General features: G+C 43.6%; 5 protein-coding genes across 5 annotated transcripts; 3 read left to right on the forward strand and 2 right to left on the reverse strand.

The window, feature by feature from the left end:
• Positions 1-1,291, forward strand: LOC145696048 (uncharacterized). Its single transcript, XM_081773034.1, has 2 exons — positions 1-380; positions 763-1,291. Exons 1-2 carry the CDS (start codon positions 49-51, stop codon positions 971-973), a joined length of 543 nt encoding a protein of 180 aa, XP_081629160.1. The 5' UTR covers positions 1-48; the 3' UTR covers positions 974-1,291.
• Positions 1,292-1,528: 237 nt separating this feature from the next.
• On the forward strand, positions 1,529-8,509 carry LOC145696047 (uncharacterized). The gene is made up of 6 exons (XM_081773033.1): positions 1,529-1,696; positions 1,739-1,840; positions 2,389-2,484; positions 2,527-2,628; positions 8,056-8,130; positions 8,171-8,509. The coding sequence occupies exons 1-6, from the start codon at positions 1,685-1,687 to the stop codon at positions 8,369-8,371; spliced, it is 588 nt and encodes a 195-aa protein (XP_081629159.1). The 5' UTR covers positions 1,529-1,684; the 3' UTR covers positions 8,372-8,509.
• Positions 8,510-8,540: 31 nt separating this feature from the next.
• LOC145697958 (uncharacterized) lies at positions 8,541-10,671 on the reverse strand. The gene is made up of 8 exons (XM_081775163.1): positions 10,520-10,671; positions 10,350-10,462; positions 10,192-10,310; positions 9,557-9,746; positions 9,412-9,510; positions 9,147-9,375; positions 8,966-9,107; positions 8,541-8,914 (listed from the first exon to the last, which is right to left on the reverse strand). The coding sequence occupies exons 1-8, from the start codon at positions 10,669-10,671 to the stop codon at positions 8,708-8,710; spliced, it is 1,251 nt and encodes a 416-aa protein (XP_081631289.1). The 3' UTR covers positions 8,541-8,707.
• A 2,100-nt stretch (positions 10,672-12,771) lies between these two features.
• Positions 12,772-13,495, reverse strand: LOC145700306 (lysozyme g-like). Its single transcript, XM_081777557.1, has 2 exons — positions 13,367-13,495; positions 12,772-13,325 (listed from the first exon to the last, which is right to left on the reverse strand). Exons 1-2 carry the CDS (start codon positions 13,472-13,474, stop codon positions 12,807-12,809), a joined length of 627 nt encoding a protein of 208 aa, XP_081633683.1. The 5' UTR covers positions 13,475-13,495; the 3' UTR covers positions 12,772-12,806.
• Positions 13,496-13,797: 302 nt separating this feature from the next.
• On the forward strand, positions 13,798-19,359 carry LOC145697959 (adenylate kinase 9-like). The gene is given in 10 exon segments (XM_081775165.1): positions 13,798-13,968; positions 14,013-14,274; positions 14,326-14,539; positions 14,584-14,995; positions 14,997-17,583; positions 17,623-17,885; positions 17,950-18,323; positions 18,372-18,525; positions 18,569-19,180; positions 19,222-19,359. Coding segments are annotated over 10 exon segments (5,085 nt in total). The 5' UTR covers positions 13,798-13,860; the 3' UTR covers positions 19,321-19,359.
• Positions 19,360-19,866: the final 507 nt, after the last annotated feature.

The raw sequence follows: 19,866 nt of genomic DNA on the forward strand, positions 1-19,866 counted from the left end.
CTCTTTTTAATACTCGTAACAGCCGTTTTCGGGAACCAAAAATTTGACATGAAAAGTTTTCAGAGATTTATGAAAGTGAAACAGATGAAGGAAATGAAAGAACTTGGAATTCCGCTGAGAGAAATTCTTGTTCAAAACGCAATCGCTCGAAATTTGCCGAGTTCCTTTTCAACCTTCCTCATCAACAGGCGAAAAATAAAGAAGAAAAAGAAAGAGATCGAAGAAATGACAAGGCCGAAATGGGTGAAAGTCGAATTGGAAGCTGAAAGTTTCTCGGTAGTGAAGAGCTCTTTCAGAAGTTGGCGAGATGGGAAAGTTGGAGACTATGCGGACTCTTCACTTGCTCTTTTCACAGATGAAGGACTAACAAGTCGAGTTCAGTAAGTGATTTCGGATAAATTTAGCCCTGAAAAGGGCTAGATGTAGATTGAGAAGGTCGATCGAATTGTAGGTTTGTGATCCTTTGTAGGATTGATCCGGGTCTTCTTGTTTTTTTCATGCATGTATTTCTTGCATTCTGATACCACGCAGCAGGTACTACCCCGATGCGTGCTAGCCTCGAAGCATTTTCTGCCAAGAGTGACTCTGGCAGCATTTTTCGCTGTTTATATAAACATGCCTGGGAAGCACAACTGTATCTAGAATAAAAAATGCTTTCCTTCTCGTTATCACTTGAAAACGGCCGTTTTTTCTCTAGATAAAATTGACGGGCTTCCCAGGCAAGAATTAATAGAAAAATTTTGTCTTTCATCATCAATTCAGTCCTGGATTCGAATTCGTAATACCAGATCGTGTCTTCGTAGCTGTCAAAACGACTTATGAAAACTTCGCCGTTGAAAAATGCTTGGCATTTCCGGAAAATGAAGACCCTGAGAAAATCCACTGGACATTGATTGACGCCAATTTCGTTGACGAATCCGTTCAAAAGTACCCATCAGGAACAGCTCTTCATATCTCATTTTTGGTATTTTGAAACAGCATTCTTTTCTGTCGTGTTTTGAAATTTACAAACTAAGACTGTAATTGAGCTGAAGAAAAGAAAGAAGAAGCTTCGTCTTTTCGTTTGAGTCATTTCAATTTCGAGACTTTCCAGGGCCCATTGGCGTGTCATGTTCGATCAAAATTCTGAAATAGAACGTTTGAGATTTTAATCCAAAGGATCATGAGATTCATGTCATGATAGCTCGTGAGCGCCGGAAGCAAAAAAGAGAGCTGGAATTTGGTTGCACAAGACTTTTCGCCCGCTCGATCCGACGTGTCTTATCGCAAGCTTTGTTTTATCTTGCTGTCTTTTTTACACTGTATTTTGTTCAATAAAGGATATTTTTCATTTTTGAAACTTTCGACTTTTTTCGTTCTTGATTCCAAAAATAGCAACTTTTGTAAAAATATTCGGCCGTGACAGGACAGGCCATCAATTATTTATTATTCTGAGACATAGTGTGTATTACACAAGCCAACTGGACCATAGATTCTAAGGGGGAGGTAGCCGCGCACCCTGTGCAAGAGCCCCCCAGTGCATCGCAATTGCAGTCTGCATAAAAATACAAAAACGAAGAAGGGAAAGAACAAAATCGACAATAAAATTTAAGAGATAAAACAGACAAAAAAGGGCGAAAACTCTCCTCGAAGCAACAAAAAAATCAATTTTCAAATCCGTTTTTTTCGAAGCTAGAATCTTCAAATGCCTGTGAAGGTTCGCTCATAACCCCGAGTGTTGTTTGACCGATAATTCTAGCTCTGCACCGAAGTCGGCTTCAAAGGCGACAAGAAAAAGTTCAGTGGGGCTGTCGACAATCTCGCGAAGAGGCAATTCTATGGACAAGTCAAATCTGTTATGGTAATATTTCAAGAAGAAGTTGCTTTTTAGATGTTTGGATTCTATATTTGAAGATCGGGTGTACAGTAAAATCGTAGTAGGTGGGTGTTAATATCTGCTGATGGGGAGCGGCTGTGAGGTCGTCGACCTCTCATGCTTTTGACGCGCTGGATTCAGAAGAACCATAAATATTCGCGTTTATTGTTCCTTAGATTGTGTTAGACATGGGTCCATATTGATCGCCGTGTAAGATACCTTCTTTATTCATAATCCAGGAAGTTCCAAGATAGGATCAGAAGGATCCACTTTCAAGATCAAAATCAAGAATTCCCTGTCGCTTCCGGTTTCTCGTCAAGCTCATCAAAAAAGCTGACGAGTGAGAAACTCGAGTGAGAATGAAATCAACGATAGAATGAGCTAGATGCTCTATTTTTCGAATAGTCTAATTTTCTTGCTAGCGTTGGCAATTCTCTCGGTCGTCAAAGATGAAATAGAATGAGACGATGATTGATTGACGAGAATACTTCAGTGGCTTTGCTTTTCAACAGCTTTTAAATTCTGTCTTTCAGATTGATGGCAATAGACCTTGGGTCTTCTGCGCCGACTTTGATTTCCGTGGAAAGGCGGCTTTGATTGAGCCTGGAGAGCATGCTGATATTTCCTCGGTAACAATAATTCCCTCGAATGAAATTTAATCCTCTGTCAAGATCTGCAACTTCAAAGTCAAGTCGATGTGCGAGCTGATAGATACCGACCGAGAAAAGCAAGGAAAGCTTGAAATCGTCGTTGAAGATGCCGAAATGAGCGTCACTGTGTTGTGATCGCGAATCTGCCGATTCCCTTATTTGGAGATTCGCCTCGTGCACCTGCTGTTCATAACCTTCGCCGGCGCAAGCCTCGTTTTCTGTTCACTCTTTAACTTGAAAACTAGCCTAATATACGCTTTTATAAAAAAACCGCGGATAATTGCTCTCCAATTCTTTTGCAAGGCAAATCGTTACCACAACATACTGGTACCAGGAAAAATCGACCCCACGGTCCTACAACACCCATTCCCAGCCAGCCATCTAGAGAAGCTAATTTGGGAAGAAAATCATCTTGGTGGACCAATTCGCCGAGAAGCAAACGCAAGTTGTGGTTTCAGCCAATCACGTGGATTAATCCTGAGCGGGAATCAAACCCTCCACGGAGGTCACTCAGCAATTTCGAAACCTATCGAAATTGAAATCTGAGTGCACCAATAAGGTAACGCCATTCAAAAGAGTCACCTAACTGCTTTTCGCCATGTCGCTCGAAACTCTCAAATGGATCCGAGAAACGATCGCTGAGCTAGATGAAGAAATAACGGCGCTCAATTCGCCAAATTCAGCAGCCACAAAAGAGAAAAAAAGAATTACAGAAGAAACTCAAGGCAAAGCTGGACATCGCCATCGACGGGATCAAAGTGGAAGGTAACGAGTTAACCAGAGAGCAGGCAAGTGCGGTCAAATCCGCGGAAAATGCCCTGAACGAATTAACATACAGCGGGCGAGATTTCGATGAAACATCGGTGTTCACTTCCAAAGTAACACAAATTTACGAAATTTATATCGCCGATGACCCAAAATTGCACGAAATCTTCGCGTCAAAGGTTAAGCTGCGCTTCAGCCCTTCAATTTACTCGCGGCTTAAAAACGCAACAAAATCGACGAAAACTTGGATTGAGCTGCGCGAGTGGTTAAATTTAACATACGATTCGGGATTATCAGCGCTGCAACTCTTAACAAGAGTAATGGAAACGCAATTCGACGAAAATTCACCGTGGAAAAAGTACGCGCAGGACATAGAAGATCGTATGGAGCCGGCTAAAGCCGCTATTTGCGCTCAAATCCGCCGAACCAAAATGAAAAAGAACCCGGGCACACAAGAAAACGACGATACTAATGCTCCAACCGCGGATGACATATTCGACTTCGTTTCTGCGAGCATTATCGCGGGGCGATTGAAAGTCACGAAACCTTCGGTGCACGCACACATGGCCAATGAATGGGCTCAAATCTCAGACGCTCAAACAATCGCGACAAAAGTCGAATTCCTGATTTCTCAAACAACCAATCAGGGCGGATCAGTATTTTTCGCACGCCAGAGCCAGAAACCAAAGTCAAAAATGCCAATATGCAAGTATTTTGCCTCTGGGAACTGCAGAGTCAAAAACTGCAGATTTCGTCACGAGAAACCTAAACGACAAGAAGACCGCGGTAAGAAGACCAACACTTTCGTTGCTCAAGCAAATGAAGAAGAACGTCTACCAGAGGAAAATGAAGCGTCGGTTTTTCTATAAATGCTGGTAATGAGTGCGAATTATCAGCATGCTTATCGTGCAGCACAAATATCACTAATTCTTTCTTCAACACAAAAATTACACTTATGATGAATGGATTTACACTAAAAGTCACTGCATTGGTCGACAGCGGATCTGACAAATGTATTTTGCCAATGCATCTCCTTCCATCGTCACTTCACAAGTTTATCGAGCCAACTTCAATGGAATTCCGCGGATGTGGAAGAATAAAATCAATTGGTAGGATATCCGCAATAGTGAAAGCTCACCAATCAAATTACAAATTCCGCGGTGTATGCTTTTACATCGTGAGAGAAGGTTTGCCGGCAATCCTCGGCAAAGATTTTATCATAGGGCACTCAAGCAGCGAGCACGGAAGCTTCAAAATTGCCGGTTATGGAATGGAAATAATGATTCACTCTGGCCGAAGGGTCCTATTCCCTTGGTCAGAAGTCAACGCGCTGTTTAGGATGGAAGCCAGCAAATTAACGACGCAGCAAAAGGTGGAACTACTGGAGAAAACGAAAGAACTAAAACTCGACAACACAATTTTCAAAGGTGAAAATTTCGAACGATTCATCAATATCCTCTTCCGAAAGCAAAAAGTTTTCAAAGGGCCAAACGATAAAGTAGGCCTGTTTTCGGAGCAAGTGAGGATCCCGACAATCCCTGGATTAACGAAAAGCGCTCGACCGCGGCCAATAGCCAAACATCTGCAACCGAAAGTAGATGGTAAGATGGAAACGATGCTCAATGGGAAGATAATCGAGGAGTGCCCCGACGGAAAGGGTTTTCACAGTCCACTAGTCATTGTCCCTAAAAAGACGACGATATAAGAGTATGCTCCGATTTCAAGTCCGGGCTTAACCAGTGCCTCACAGAGGAGACGGACATCTGGAACGTGCCAAATATAGATTGTTTGTTTGCGGACATTGAGACTGGAAACCACATCTTCTCTGACATTGATATAAACGCGGCATATTGGAACATGGAAATCCACCCAGACGACCGACATAAAACGAATTTTTATTATAAGGACAAGTTGTATCAGTACATCAGAATGCCGTTTGGAATGAAACACAGCGGCGACGCATTTTGCAAATGTGTCGCAAAAATGCTAGGGACGGTGAAGCTACAAAACAACTTCAAAAGCTATGTGGATGATATATTGCTACATAGCCGTGACGAAGAAACGCATCTTCAGGTCTTGGAGCAGGTTTTGGATGCCTGTGAAAAATTCGGCGTCAAGCTGGGGGGAAAAAAGTGCAATTTCGGCCGGCGATCAACAAAATTCATGGGCCGACAAATTTCCGCGGAAGGGATAAGCATCCCAGAAGAAAACATGAAAGCAATAAAGGAATTGCAGCCACCGCGGAACAGGAAGGAATTAATGTCAGTCCTCGGAACCCTTGGTTGGTGGAAAAGCTGGATCTCATGCAACGTTGGTGACCGAGTGGCCATCAACTCATTCAGCTCAATCGTCAAAGAAATGTCTGTGCTGAACAGGCAAAATAAACCATTTCAGTGGAATGACGACGCTCAAGCGAGCTTCGATAACGCAAAAAGGATCTTGGCAAGTAATAAGGTATTTAGTCTCCCTGATTTTTCTCGACCATTTGTGGTCGTTTGCGATGCATCCAAAGTGGCTATTGGAGGAGCCATTATGCAAAAATTCGGCAACAAACAAAAACTGATCGCCGTTTATTCGAAAACACTGTCGTCAACAGAATCGAAATGGTCAACGACGGAACGAGAAGCTTTCGCACTATTGATGACAATCGAGAAATTTTCATATTATTTGGAGGGAAAGCCATTCTTATGCCTCACCGATCACAAAGCTTTATGCGCCTTGGACAAGAAAATAATGGCAAACGACAAGCTCCAAAGATGGCAAGATCGACTCAGTAAGTTTCGATTTATAATTCAGTACATTAAAGGACAAGACAATTGTCTGGCAGATATATTGTCACGACCGTGGCACAAAGTCTGTGCGAAAAACGAAAAACCAAGCGACGAACTGGCAGGAAAATTCTACAATCCGGCCGGAGAGAGCGACCTCATAATTTATATCCCGTCATGGTGCGGTGGAGGAAGTTTACCACAGAAAATGCTCCTCGAAAACAAAGAAGTCGCCGCGGAAATTTATGCTTTAAAATCAGCTGCCACAGGAGTTCTGAGCGAAAATGTACCTATCCTGGAGCTGCGGATAATTGAAAATGCTCAATCAGAAGATAAACTCATAGGTACAGTAAAAAACTTTGTAGAAAACAAAATATCCGCGGAAAAATGGCAAGTCCCAGATAGTCTTTACGGCATAGAATCATACAAACGCTGGTCGAAAAAATTGGAAATCCATCCGGAGAGTAAAGCCTTGACGATCAACTGGGGGGGAAAAGAAGTGCCTTGTGCTTCCCAAAAGCCTTATTCCTCACTATTTAAAAGCTGCTCATCACAAAGCGCACACCGGAGTTGATCGAACAAGGGAATTGCTATCATGGTCGTGGTGGCCCGACCAATTGGACGATATCCGCGGATTTGTCTCAAGTTGCGACATTTGCCTGAAAAGAAAAGGCCAGGACATGCAGAAAGGTAAACCAGATATGCAGACTCTTTACCGTGCCAAGCGGCCATGGGAAATCATTTATGTCGACTTTATACAACTCGAGCGATCGAAAACCGGTAAATCATACGCATTAACCATTATGGATGGATACAGTCGTTTCTTGTCGGTTTATCCGACTGCGAGGTGCCGAGCAAGTGACGCTGCTCGCCAAATTATGCGTCACATTCTATTGTACGATTTCCCGAAGATTATCAGCAGCGACCAAGGTAAACATTTCCGAAATGAAATGCTGAGTGAGCTTTGTCATTTGCTTGGAGTCAAGCAGAATTTACATGTTCCTTATCGCCCGGAAAGTACTGGATGCCTAGAACGATCACACCGTGTTCTCAAAAATGCGTTATATGGAATCGCCTTGGAACGAAATCTGTGTTGGGAATTAGTTCTACCATCAGTGGTGAGTACTATGAATAAATGCAAAAATGTGGCAACGCGCGTCTCGCCATTCGAAATTATTTACGGAAGAAAACCTTCGTTCGACGGAATACAAATGGCCGAAAACCCATCCGCGGATTCTCCAAAAACGTACGCCACTGAAATAGCCGCGACCCTAAGCCGCGTCCACAAGCTCGTCGATTTAGCTCAATCGGAAGCAGACCTCGTCGCTAAAAATAAGGGAAAATCTATAATTGAACCAATAACGATAACCAAAGGCGACAGAGTTCTGCTAAAAAGACCCATGTCCGCGGAAACGAAGGAGAGCAAGGGCGCTTGGAATGGACCCTTTGAAGTGGTGGACACTAATGGCGTTATAGTTCGACTGGACATTAGTGGAAAGCTCAGTTGGGTACACCGACATCACTGTATTCTCTACAAGGACCGTCCACAGCACCTGGACCCGGATTATTGCGGCCAAAATCAACCCGAGAACCCCGTTGTTAAGAGCCGACCCGACGCTGAACCGGCCTCATCGTTCACCGAAAGATATCCGCGGCGCGTCCGGAAAAAGACTGTACCTTTCCAAGGAAGATCATAACAAATCATTTATTATCACTATTTGATCAGAAAAGACAACGAGGATACTTCAAGTCGACGAACCCGCTCTCGTCACCAACTTGGACTCTGCGTCGGTCAACCTTCACGCCAGTCGAATCTGGGGGGATGTTGTGATCGCGAATCTGCCGATTCCCTTATTTGGAGATTCGCCTCGTGCACCTGCTGTTCATAACCTTCGCCGGCGCAAGCCTCGTTTTCTGTTCACTCTTTAACTTGAAAACTAGCCTAATATACGCTTTTATAAAAAACCGCGGATAATTGCTCTCCAATTCTTTTGCAAGGCAAATCGTTACCACAACAACTGATTCCACCGCAGAATTTGTCTTTCAAAAGAGACCCAAGCCTGAGCAAACTGAGCAGCCTCAGGACTACAAGGTACTCTATTTATTTCAGAACTATCCTAAACACGCGCTAGGTGAAAGCGAGATTAGAAGTGACCGGTGGAACTTGGCTACTTTTCTCCGAGCAAGGCTGGAAAGGCGACCTAGCTGTAGTGACTACTTCTAACAACGGACGGCGAATGAGTTTTGGTCAGCTGGCGACCGTTCGTTCCGCCAAAAAAACTCTCCTTCCTCGATTAAAATCATCATCAGCATATCATATCGGGCCGGGTTGATCCCTGCTCCCTGCTCAGATTCTCGGTTCAAAATAGAAACTTTTCTGTACACGCTTTCCCGGTACGGAAATTTATGCGATTGCCACAAAGTTCAAAATGCTTCTGAAAACAATGTAATAGACTTCAAATATCGGAATAAAAGAGATCAAAGTAAAATTTTATTGGAAGATTCATTGAAAACAGTAATCGTTGCAGAAATCAACGCATGCTCCAGCTTCCGTTTCAAAGACAATGTGATAGTAACAATCACTGTATTCGTGATGAAAAATGACAGATTTAATCACAGATGTTTAATATGAAAATTTGACCTATATAAATGAGACAGGAATGAAAAATTTAAACGCAAAAATCTGGTGTAACCTCGAGAACAATTGGATTATAGCTATAAAATTCGTGGCCTCCGATGATTTCAGTACTTATTTCGTCGTCGTTGACAAGGTGGATTCTTTCCACTGGGAAAAAATTGTAAGACTCATCATCTGTATCGCCAGAGACGAGGTAGATGTAGTCGCCGATCTTCAATGCAGAGGCGCTTGCATAACTCTAATTATTTTTCATTATTAATAAAAAAATTTGATAATTTATTTTGATAACCTCTTTGAGATAACCAATCCGCGTCCAAATATCCTCTTTGAGCTGCCAAATATCTGCATGCGTTCCAGCTTCTATCAGCCTTCCACCTAACATCAGCATGGCTCCATTGTCTAATCCGATGAGAGTATGCTCGAGGAAGTAACTAAATGATATAAAATTAGAAAGAATCAGAAATTTTTACATTGGATGATCCGGCAAGCTTGTCCATCCCATTGATTCATTGTATGTCTCGACTTTTTTCATCGCACTGTAAGCTACACTGCCTACAACAGTTGTCGGCTGTCCTTGATAATAGCCGAGGCCCCCGTACAAGTGACCATATTTCGTCGAATGAGTCTCTGTAACGCCTACTGTGTCGAAGATCTCGCATTTTTCCGGATCTTGTGGCCAATCAGGAAAACAAATCAATGCTTAAAATCGTTAAAAAGATTAATTAAAAAATTAACCTCTTTCTCCGTCATTAATATCAATTGCGGCGGCCCCATAATAGAACTCGTGCATCAATCGAATGGATAATTCATTAAATGAGCATCCGTTCAATTTTGCTATCTAATTGAAATTATTCTCGAATTTTCATTCAAAGTTTAAAACTTTCCTTGTAACCATCCCAAATTCCGCCAAAAATATACAATTCTCCCTTGACTATTGCGTGAACGCTATTTTGCAAATACTTTGTTTCAGGAGCGTTAATATTCGGCGAGACTATTGTTTGACCATCCCCCGAGAAGATATAAGAATCAACTATATTCACAAAGCCAAAGACCAAAATATGCACGTTGTTCTTAAAAATTTGCCAAAATTAGTATCATAAAAAATTGGAAATCAGAGTTGCAAATTTGCTGAGCTGAGTGAGCTGAGCTGGCTGAGTGAGCTGAGCAGTCGCTCAGCTCAGTGATTTTGGAAAATGATCTGATCTGCTCAGCTCAGCTCAGCTCAGACAATTTTCACTCAGCTCAGCTCAGCTCAGCTCAGACAACTATCACTTAGCTCAGCTCAGCTCAATGATTTGAATACAATTTTACTATCAAAAAGAGTAAAAACAGGCTCAGCTCAGCTCAATCAGCTCAGCTCAGCTCTAATTACGGTCCGCTCAGCTCAGCTCAATTCTCTTAAACAAAAGGTCTGCTCAGCTTAGCTCCGCTCAGTAACCTCCGAAATAGGCAGCTCAGCTCAGCTCAGCTCAGAAAAATTAATCAAAATTCGCAACTCTGTTGGAAATGACTAACAGGCGTATTCTGATCAATCGTTGTTGTTATCATTGTTGTTGTGGTTGGGCAAAGGGGATTGTCGCAGTCGATGCATCCCTCCTCACAATTAGTACCACAAGGGCAGTTGTCGCGGCAATCTTTAAAAGTTTGGAATATTATATCTTTACAATTCTTACTTTGGTAGTCTCGATCGCAAATCGACAGGCAATATTCCGTTTCACAGAGAAGACGGCATCGATTATATTCGGCTCGGCACAATGCATTGCATTCAGTTTGCAAGTCGGCATCGCTGAATAAAAGACAGTTGGACACGAAAAAAATCTAGAAATTATAGGAATTAGCTTACGGGCAGCTTTTATCCAGATTTTTCTCTTCATAATTCACACTTTTTTGATCATCAGTCTCTTTGAAATCTACGTTTAACCCGGGACGAGCTCTAGAACCATGAAAGGCTCCCAGCGAGACTTGATAAAACAGAAAAAACTTTGTCGAAATCATTTTTATGCAAAAAAAGTGGACACGGAACACGCGACCACTTATAAGCCACTTTCGTAGAACGTCTTATGGATGAATAAATGTTCAACTCGTAACTCGCTGCATACTCGAGCAGCTTATATTTGTGTAAATCATAAAAATGCAAAAAATGACCCAGATTCTTCTGGTTATTTTTTATAAGAAAAGCAAAATTTTAAATTTAATCTCTGATTTTCTTTGCCGGGTTGATCCCTGCCCCCTGCTCCATACTTTTTGATAAGATTCTCAATTCAAAATAGAAATTATTCTGTACACGCTTTCCCGGTAGGGAAATTTATGCGATTGCCACAAAGTTCAAAAACACTTCTGGAAGAATAATAGATTTTAACCGCTGAAATTTATGAAGTTTTTATTCATCAAGGAAAGCAATAGTCATTGCAAGCATTGGTGCAAGCGTCAGGAGCTGTCTCAAAGACGACTGGATTCCAGCATCTTTGATATTCATAATTAATAACAACTGCTTCAGTTACGTATGTCCCATTCCATGCAAGCCTCTCGACGGCGTATTTTCCGTCCCTATTTTATTTTAAAATGATGGTTTAACTATTTTTATATAAGTACCCATCACTCGCTGCCCATCCAATAAATACAAACAAATGTGTTCCGTAGAAACAAGTTGTTCCAAGTCCTCCGATCTATCAAATGAACGCGAATTTTATAAAAACCATTTGTATTCAAATTACCCGTTGAAGTTCCCCAGCTGTTGTCCATACTTTGTTACGGTAAAGATAAACGCTTTTGATCATTTTATCGCCACCTTCGATCCACTGAGAACCACCCAAAGTAACAACACCATCTTCAACCGATACACAGCCCATACAACGGATCGCTAACGGATGATCTGTTTCTCGTCGCCAGCCACTGATCCCCAAGGATTCTACCACTGCAGTGTTCGGTAACTCAGATTGACGAACTGTTCCTCCACCAATTATAGTCGGGAAATTATTGTCAAGCGCCATGCAACCCCAAACATGATGATTTGCAAGAGTAAATGGGTTATTTCTTGAAATTTGACCATCGAACTCTTCACATTTGATATATGGATCAAATCCAGAACAGAGCAAAACTTCATCAGGAGATGATGGCACGGTTACAATAGCTCCCTCTTTAAAGTCATTCAAGAGTCTAACAGACAGTTCTTCAACCCCACAATCAGCAATTTTGGCAATCTTAAGTGTCATACAGTATTACTCAAATATTAAAAGTAAATACAGTGCGTACCTTTCTTTGATCACTTCCACCACCAAAAATAAAAAAATCTCCATTCAACATTGCAGTGCCTACATTGGATAAATATTTATCTTCTGGTGTATCATAATATCTGTTCTCCTTGAAATGACCATCAGCAGAAATAATATACTTGTAGCCAAGTTTGTCGCCTTCAGGTTGCTCGCAGAGAACCGTCATGAATGGTTGACAATGATAGCCGTCCGCACATGGGCATCCGCCAGGACAGCTAGACATGCATGGGCATTTAGAGGCAAATGATAAAAAGGCCTCATGGCAAGCATTGAAGCAAGTATTATTCGCGACGCAGTTGTTCACACAATCTTTGAACTGAGAGCCAGCCTCGTCGATGCATTGCTTGTAAGTCGGATTGTTGATTTGGGGATCTTTGCAGAAACACAATGGATGCGGGCAATCAGAACATCCATCCGGGCAATCATCAAAACACGGGCAAGAACTAACACAAGCTACAATTATTCAAGTTTTAATAAAAACCATCATCACTAATTAACCTGAGTAAGTATTCAGACATTGATTTTCACAGAGACTGTCAGCACAATTGTCCCGACAAGACAAGAACTCAAGTCGACATTGACTCTCACAAAGCTCTCCAAGCTCTTGGTCACTTAATTTTCTATATTTAATCTTAATTTCTCACGCCGGAAGACTTACGGACAAGTCCTTGCAGAGCCTTCCACAAAGCTTAAGAAGGCCAAAAAAGAAGCATTTCTCTTGACTGACGTAAGAAGCTTGCAAGAAATTCTTCTTTTAAGCTAGCCTATCGTTTTTATGACATCCTCTCAAATATCAGAACTGCTGATAAGGGAAGTGGAAACATAAATCAGGCTAGTTTATTTTCTGAAACAGTCAAATTAGAATCCTCGGGATCGGAACCACTGTCCTCGGACGCAGGTGTCGTTGGAGTAGTCGTTTCCGGTGGTACCGATGTCCATGCCGTCGTAGGTCTGGACGTTACCGCATCCAGCGTTGTATCCAGAAACACCACCCTTGGTCTTCTGGGCAAGAGTCCAGCCAGAGTGGTTTCGGCCGACGCAGTTGATGGTGTCGATGAGGATCTGGGTGGCCTGCTCAATGTGTTTCTGGGAGTCCCAGGATCCCTGAGGGTTGTGGTATCGTCGATCGATCTGCATCAAACCGAAGCCGTAGCAGGTGCCACCGTAGCAATCACCCCAGCCGAATTGGCCGTTCCAGGTCTGGAGAGCGGCGCCAGCTCGGGACTCTCGGGAGATGATGCCACCGAGGATGTTGTGATCGATTCGCTTGGCGGTACCAGCAGCTCGGGTCTGGGACTGGTACTTTCGGAGGTTGGTCCAATCGTTGGAGGCAAGTCGCTCGGAGCAGGTCTTGCCGCCAGCGCTGCAGTAACCGTCCTGAACGAAAATTGAATCTGAAATCAAGGAAGAGTTCTCACCTGGTTGCAAGTTCCGGAGCAGCCGGAAGCGGAGATTTCGTTGACGCAAGCGAAGTTGCCGCACTTGGCGTAAGCACCAGCAACGAGAAGAGCACAAGTAAGCTTCATGTTGATTAACAAATGAATGAATTTTTCACCAACACGCGCTTCTTATTATTTTTTCCAGCTGATGGTTCCCAGTGCATAAGTAAAGTCTGGCGAAATTCTGACTGGCTGTTTGCCAGTTAAAACTGAATAAAACCAGTTATTTAGGAAATCAAGGCAATAAGTAAAACTCATAAAAAGGAAAAGTCAATCGAGTTTGATTTTATCCCCCTGCGCTCGATCTCTCAGAATGTCACCATGGCAACATGGACGAGCAAAAATCGTTATTGGCGCGCCCAGAAGCGTGAATATTATTTACCCCTGGATTTTCTAGAACTGCTTTATTTGCTCAAAAATTTTAGAGATTTGTCAGATGGTTAAAAGTGAGACTTGGTAGAGGAAGTTCGAAGATGAAGTTTATCGACCCGTATACTGCCGACGAGACTGAGCTTCGGCTCTTACAGTCAGAGCCTGTTTCGTTTTTGGTCCTTGGGAAAGCGAAGTCTGGTAAATCAGAGGTAAGTGGAAATTTGGTCTTTTACAAAATATTTTTTCCCTTTAGCTTGCAGCGCATATCGCTCAAGAATGGGGCGTCAAACTCATTTCCGAAATCACTTTGATCGAGAACGAAATCAACTCCGGCTCTGATTTCGGCATCGAGATCAAATCTTCCCTCGACAACGGTGGCGTTGTGAACAAATCGCAAATCGCCAAACTCTATCTCAATGCTTTGACATCGGAAGCAGCTGAACATTATGGCGCCGTTGTTGACGGCATTCCAGATGTCGAAAATAAGGAGCTGCTTAAAATTATTAAAGGAAAAGGTCCAAATTTTTATCCGCAAAAATAGTAATAGTAAATAGTAAATAACTGATTTCTTGACCTTGAAAAAGCAAAAACACGAGTCGTTGTTAACATCAAAATGAACAGCGATGATTCCACTCGTTCTCGCTCAACAATGCGCTACGATCCCGTTTCCGGCCGTGGCTTCAACCTCGATTGTGCTCTTCCGGAATCCGATGCCGGCGAAGAAGCAGGAGAATCAGATGATTTGGGCGTTGATTTCAAGGATATCGTCAGTAATGAAAAGTAAGCATGAGTCCCGTCACAACTTCGTACTAAGTTCTCTTCAGATTCATCCAACGATCGGAAGACTTGCCGGAAGGAATTTCAGAAGATTTGGAAAACTTCGCAACAAAGATTCTTCCCGTTCACGAAGATCTGCTTACAACTTGTCAGCAGAGCTACCGTGGAACTGTGGTCGAAGTCTTCAATTTCTCCGGCATTTCCCTTCCCGATGTGAAGGAAAACATGATGCGCCAAATTCATGTGCTCGATATTCCCCGCGCACTAATCCCCATCGAGCTCAAGAATATCGAAGAGCTGCCGGAAGAAATTTCGACCGATGAGCTGTTACGTTCCGTTCGCAACTTCAACAAGCCCTCCCAGCTCTTCAGGTGGCGACGTTCTCGCTGGGGTCGATATTGCCCAGTTGCTCTAGCTGATGGAGAGCTCGTTCTTGGATCGCCCAACTTCGCCCTCGCCTTTTTTGGGAAAAATGTTCTTCATATCCACCCAGGAGCGATACGAAAACTTCAAAATCAACCCGCGAAAATATCTTATTCCAACGAAACCGAATAATCCTCTTCGAATCGCTGTTACTGGCTTCCCCGAGTCTGGAAAATCAACGATCTCTGAAGAACTCGCCAAGCTCTTCAACTGCTCGATCATTCGACCAGAAGAACTCGTTGTCGAAGAAAAACAAAAAGCGAATAAAGAAGCTCTTGCGAAAAAACGAGCAGAAGTAACTGAGCTCGCTTTGAGCATGGTCCAAACGACCCTTGGAGCCGATGAAAAAGCAGAAGAAACTGATCCACGAGTTCAAGAAATCATCAACGCTCAAATGGCCGATGCTAGTCAAGCTGAAGGTCCGCCACTTCCACCAGCTGTCTACGTTGCCAAGATAAAGCAGCACGTGGCCGAGTTGTGCGAGTCGAGGAAAAACGCTGGCGAGGGGCTCTGCAATGGGCGCTGGATTATTGACGGCTTTCCAAATACGAAAGCGGACTGGAACGCGTTGTCGGAGGAAGGCTTTGTGCCAAATGACTTGATCGTCATTAGATCCCAAAGTGATGGGTACGAAGATCTCATCGAAGCTCACTTCTTACGAAATCAAGAACGACTCACCGAGGCTTATCAGACTCGAAGAAAAGCGGAGAAAGAAGAAGGCGAAGATATAGTGATCGAACCACGGCCACCGCTGACGGCGACAGAATTTGACCCGTTCCGCAGTTCTATTCGAAACTGCGACAGCGCACTCGCTCAGCTCACGACAAACATTTACTCTTCCGAAACCAGCGTGCTGCAGCTGAAGTATTCCCATGACAATATGGGCGAGATGATCAAGGAGGTCGATTCGCACATCGAAAGTAGGTTCGAAATCCAACCCTGGCCATGGACGGGCATCGACCAGCAGGACGAAGAAGACGACTCCGAGTTCCTCGGCGAATCCGAAGAAGATCCTTTCCTCGCAAACAGAGACTGGGGAAATACGAAAAACTTCGATCCAGTACTCTTAAAAGACACAAATGTCCTCGTCCCTGGCGATCTGGAGTTTCAAATCAAGTACAAGGACGATATCTTCTGCTGTATGGACGAGGATAATCGTGAAAAGTTCCTAAACGCTCCTGAAAAATACGTCTCGAACGAAAAGCCCTCCACTCCGCCGCCGATCAGAATTTGCTGCGTCGGTCAACTTGGAACTGGAAAGTCAACACAAATGAGCAAACTCGCCAAAGAACAGGGCATCTTCCACATTGACTGGAAAGCGTTTTTAGAAGAAAAGCTTTTGGAGAAATACGAAAAGCGAATTGGCCCAAGCCATGTTGAATCTAACCGTCTTTTGGCTGAGAAAAAGCTTCATGAAAAAGAAGCGATGAAAACGATGTTAGACACAATTGTCTATCCTCCATCTCCAGACAATTCGGAAGACAGCTCGAAAGAGGAAGAAAACGATCCAGAAGAAGAGAGCATCAAGGAGTTCCTTGAAAGCGGCGAGCCAATTCCTTACGATACTCTGGACAAACTTCTAGCCCAGTTCTGGCGGGAAGACCCTTACAAATCAAAAGGATTCATTCTCGAAGGATTCCCAAGCTCAGCTGATGACTTGCGATACATCTCCGGCTCGGCCAACTTTCCCGACGCTCTTCTCGTTCTGAAGTGCGAAAAAGAAGTTACAGTCAAGCGATTGCTTCCAGGAAGAATGGCGACTTGGCAAGAGTGGCATGACTTGAAAGAAAAGCGACGACAGATCATTCGAGAGCACAAAGAAGGCGTTCGGGACAGATGGATCGAAGCCGAAACAGCGATCGCCATGGCCGAGGAGGAGATCGAAGAAGGAACGGATGTCGACACGCTGGAGCAGGAAATGCGCGAGCGAGTGGCAAGCAAGTTCGACGAGGGCTTCTTGGAAGTAGAAGACGAGTTCCCAGAAAGCGTCGAAGAAGCGGAAGAACGACTTACAGGAGAAATGATGAACGAGACTGCCCTGGACCGGGAGAGATTAAACAACATGTTCGACCTAGTCGAGCAGGCGCAGATTCCCAAGTTCGAAATCACCTGCAACAGAAAGCCAGAAGAAGCATACGCAAAGATCAAAGTGGCGATGGAAAAGTTCCTCCCGCCTTATAGAGCTGCGATGTTTGAGCGAGTCCGGGGCATTTCTCTCGCACAGGCGGAGAATTTACTCAAAGCGAATTACTTCCAGCTCAGCAGCTTTGGCCACTGGGATCCAGTCGAACTCACGAATGGCAACGCCTTTAGACCGCTGGATCACACTGAAGGGGGCGTCAGCTTCCCGGTCATTTACAAATCGTACATTTACTTCCTCAACTCGCTCGAGAATCGCACCAAATTCGTCCGCAATCCCCTCGCCTATGTCCAGCAGCAGATCTCGTCCACTGTCCCCTCTCCTCATTACAATCAACGAATCGCAGTCGTCGGCCCACCAAAGTCGGGAAAAACGACTTTGGCGAAACGAATGGCCACGGAGCTGGGTTTGTTGAAGGTTTCTGTTGAAGATGTTGTTGAAACGCTGACGAGTAAATTCAGCAAGACTGTTATCGCAGAACAAGGTAAAACAAAAGAATGATTATTTATCTAATCTTCCTTAGTTCACACGATTTTGAGCGACGGTGGAACCTTGCCCGACGAATTACTCATGATTGGCCTGGAAAAGATCCTCCTCGAGCCGCAAAGTCAGATCAGAGGCGTTGTCCTCGACGGATTTCCCCAGAGCAAGGCGCAATTTGACGCGCTCCAGAGACGGTCAATTCTGCCGCTTAGAGTTATCGAATTAAATATTAGAGATCAAGAGTGTCACAGAAGAAACGAACATGAAATTGCAGTCAAAGAGGCTTATCATGCCGCTGTTGAGGTAAGACTCCGCTTTTTCTAGACGAAAATCGATGTTGATACCCTTAAATACTGCTTATTTCTAGGCATCTCTTATTCCACCCGAAAAAGATGAAAACGAAGATGACGAGGATGAAGAAGAAGACTTCGACGACGAAGAAGAGGAAGAACACGTGCCCAAGGAAATTCCCAAGCCGGAGGAACTCTACGCAATCACACACTCGAAGGAAGTGATGACGGACTTCATCAAATCGTACAGAGAATCAATTCCAGACGTAAAAACGTCGTACCACGAGCTCTACAGAAACTGGGAAACTCTGAATGGAAAAGTGAACCGCTGGAAACTTTGGAGCGACGCGCAGAAATTCTTGAACGGGGCGAATTGTCAGCTTCAGAAGTATATGAAGTGTATCAAATCGAGCAACCTGGCGCCGCTCGATGGCATTTGTATCACTCCCAAGTAAGAGATTCATCCTTTTCAGATGTTTTTTTAACCTTTGTTCACTAGTGAGTACAACAAACGATTAGGAAAGTTCAACAACTACTGTCCTGTCTCACTGACGCTTCGAAAAGAGCTCGTCGACTGTACAAAACAAGCAGATAAAAAGGAAAGAAATCAATTCGCGACAGAGTGGAAGGGCAAATACTTCCGCGTCCAGGGACAAAAGTAAGCGCCTCCCTCTTTTTTCTCCTCAAACTTTTCAGGGAGCTAGACCTGCTTTTGCAAATCCAGCTCGTTTCCTCGACACGCCTTTGGAACTTCCAGCAGCGCTTCCTTCACAGCTCCCGTCAAAAACCGGAAAAGAAATTCTCGAAAGTGGGAAGACCTCTTTTACCGATTTCTGTCCAGTAACGTATTCCGAGAGCGGCTGCACTTATGAAGGTTTGAAACGCCCGGACGGATCGTTTGCTGCTTCGTACAAAGGAAAAACGTACGTTCTTTTAACTGTCAAGGCTCTGGACAAGTTCATGCGACGGCCGGAAGATTTCTGCAACTTACAGCTTCCTGCCAAAGTGCCTCCCAAGCCGCTGCCGCTCGTCGATTTGCCAACCGGTGGTTATTTGGAACTCGGCACTGGCGAAGCTCTGACAGACGCAATTGACGCCGTGGGAACTTTCAAGCCGAAGCTGCCGTTTATTTCCGTTACAGACTCTTCGTTGATTTTCGTGGCGCTGTATCTCAAAGCGAACAACAAGAATAACCCGCTTTATGTTCGGCAAAAGTGGCAAGCGGCGCTCGACTTGTTCAAATCGGACTGCGAGAACATCTCTTTCCTCGGCCGCAAAATGACCAGAAGATACAAGCCGAAAGAACATGTGAGAAAGCCCATTTTTGCTATGGAACTGACTCTTTTTAGCGATTGCCAGAGCTTGACAAGCGATTGGAGCGATTCTTTGACCTGGAAAAGTGCCCGAGCTATTTGACAAGTATGAAGATGCCTCTCTGTAAAAAGTAACTTTATTTTTGTACCTTCTGAAAATATACTTTCATAATCTTCAAAAAATTCGTTGAATTTAATCTCTTTTATTACGTAGAAAATGAAGATCTAAGACCTGAAAATCTGTCCTTTTTTACGTCATTTTTTATCCTTAGAAGAATATTATTTCAAGTCCCCACTATCTCCAGTGTATAAATGGGCTCATTTAGGTTCTGCATAAAAAGCGGTGAGAAAATCACATCCAGCGTCGCGTTTTGACAGCTTTTTGAATACCTGGCGGCTTTCTAGCGACGCTGGCATAAAAAAAGCGAATCGAAAATTAACCACCAGTTAGTAACGGTCAATCCGTTTCTTTATCACATAACAACACGGTTTAAATAGTGTCAGCATTACAATTTTTTTCAAAGAGACACTATTTTTGAAAGAGATTTTTCCACAATTATTAGTACAAAAATGGAGAAGCACAAATATCTCCCGTTTGCAGCTATTCTAAGTTTTGCAGTTTTTGTGGGTTTTATGTTCACGCGAGAAAGCAGACTGATAAATTTGCTAGAGAAATATTCA

Source organism: Oikopleura dioica, chromosome 2 (genome assembly GCF_907165135.1).
Source record: "Oikopleura dioica chromosome 2, OKI2018_I68_1.0, whole genome shotgun sequence".
NCBI lineage: Eukaryota > Metazoa > Chordata > Appendicularia > Copelata > Oikopleuridae > Oikopleura > Oikopleura dioica.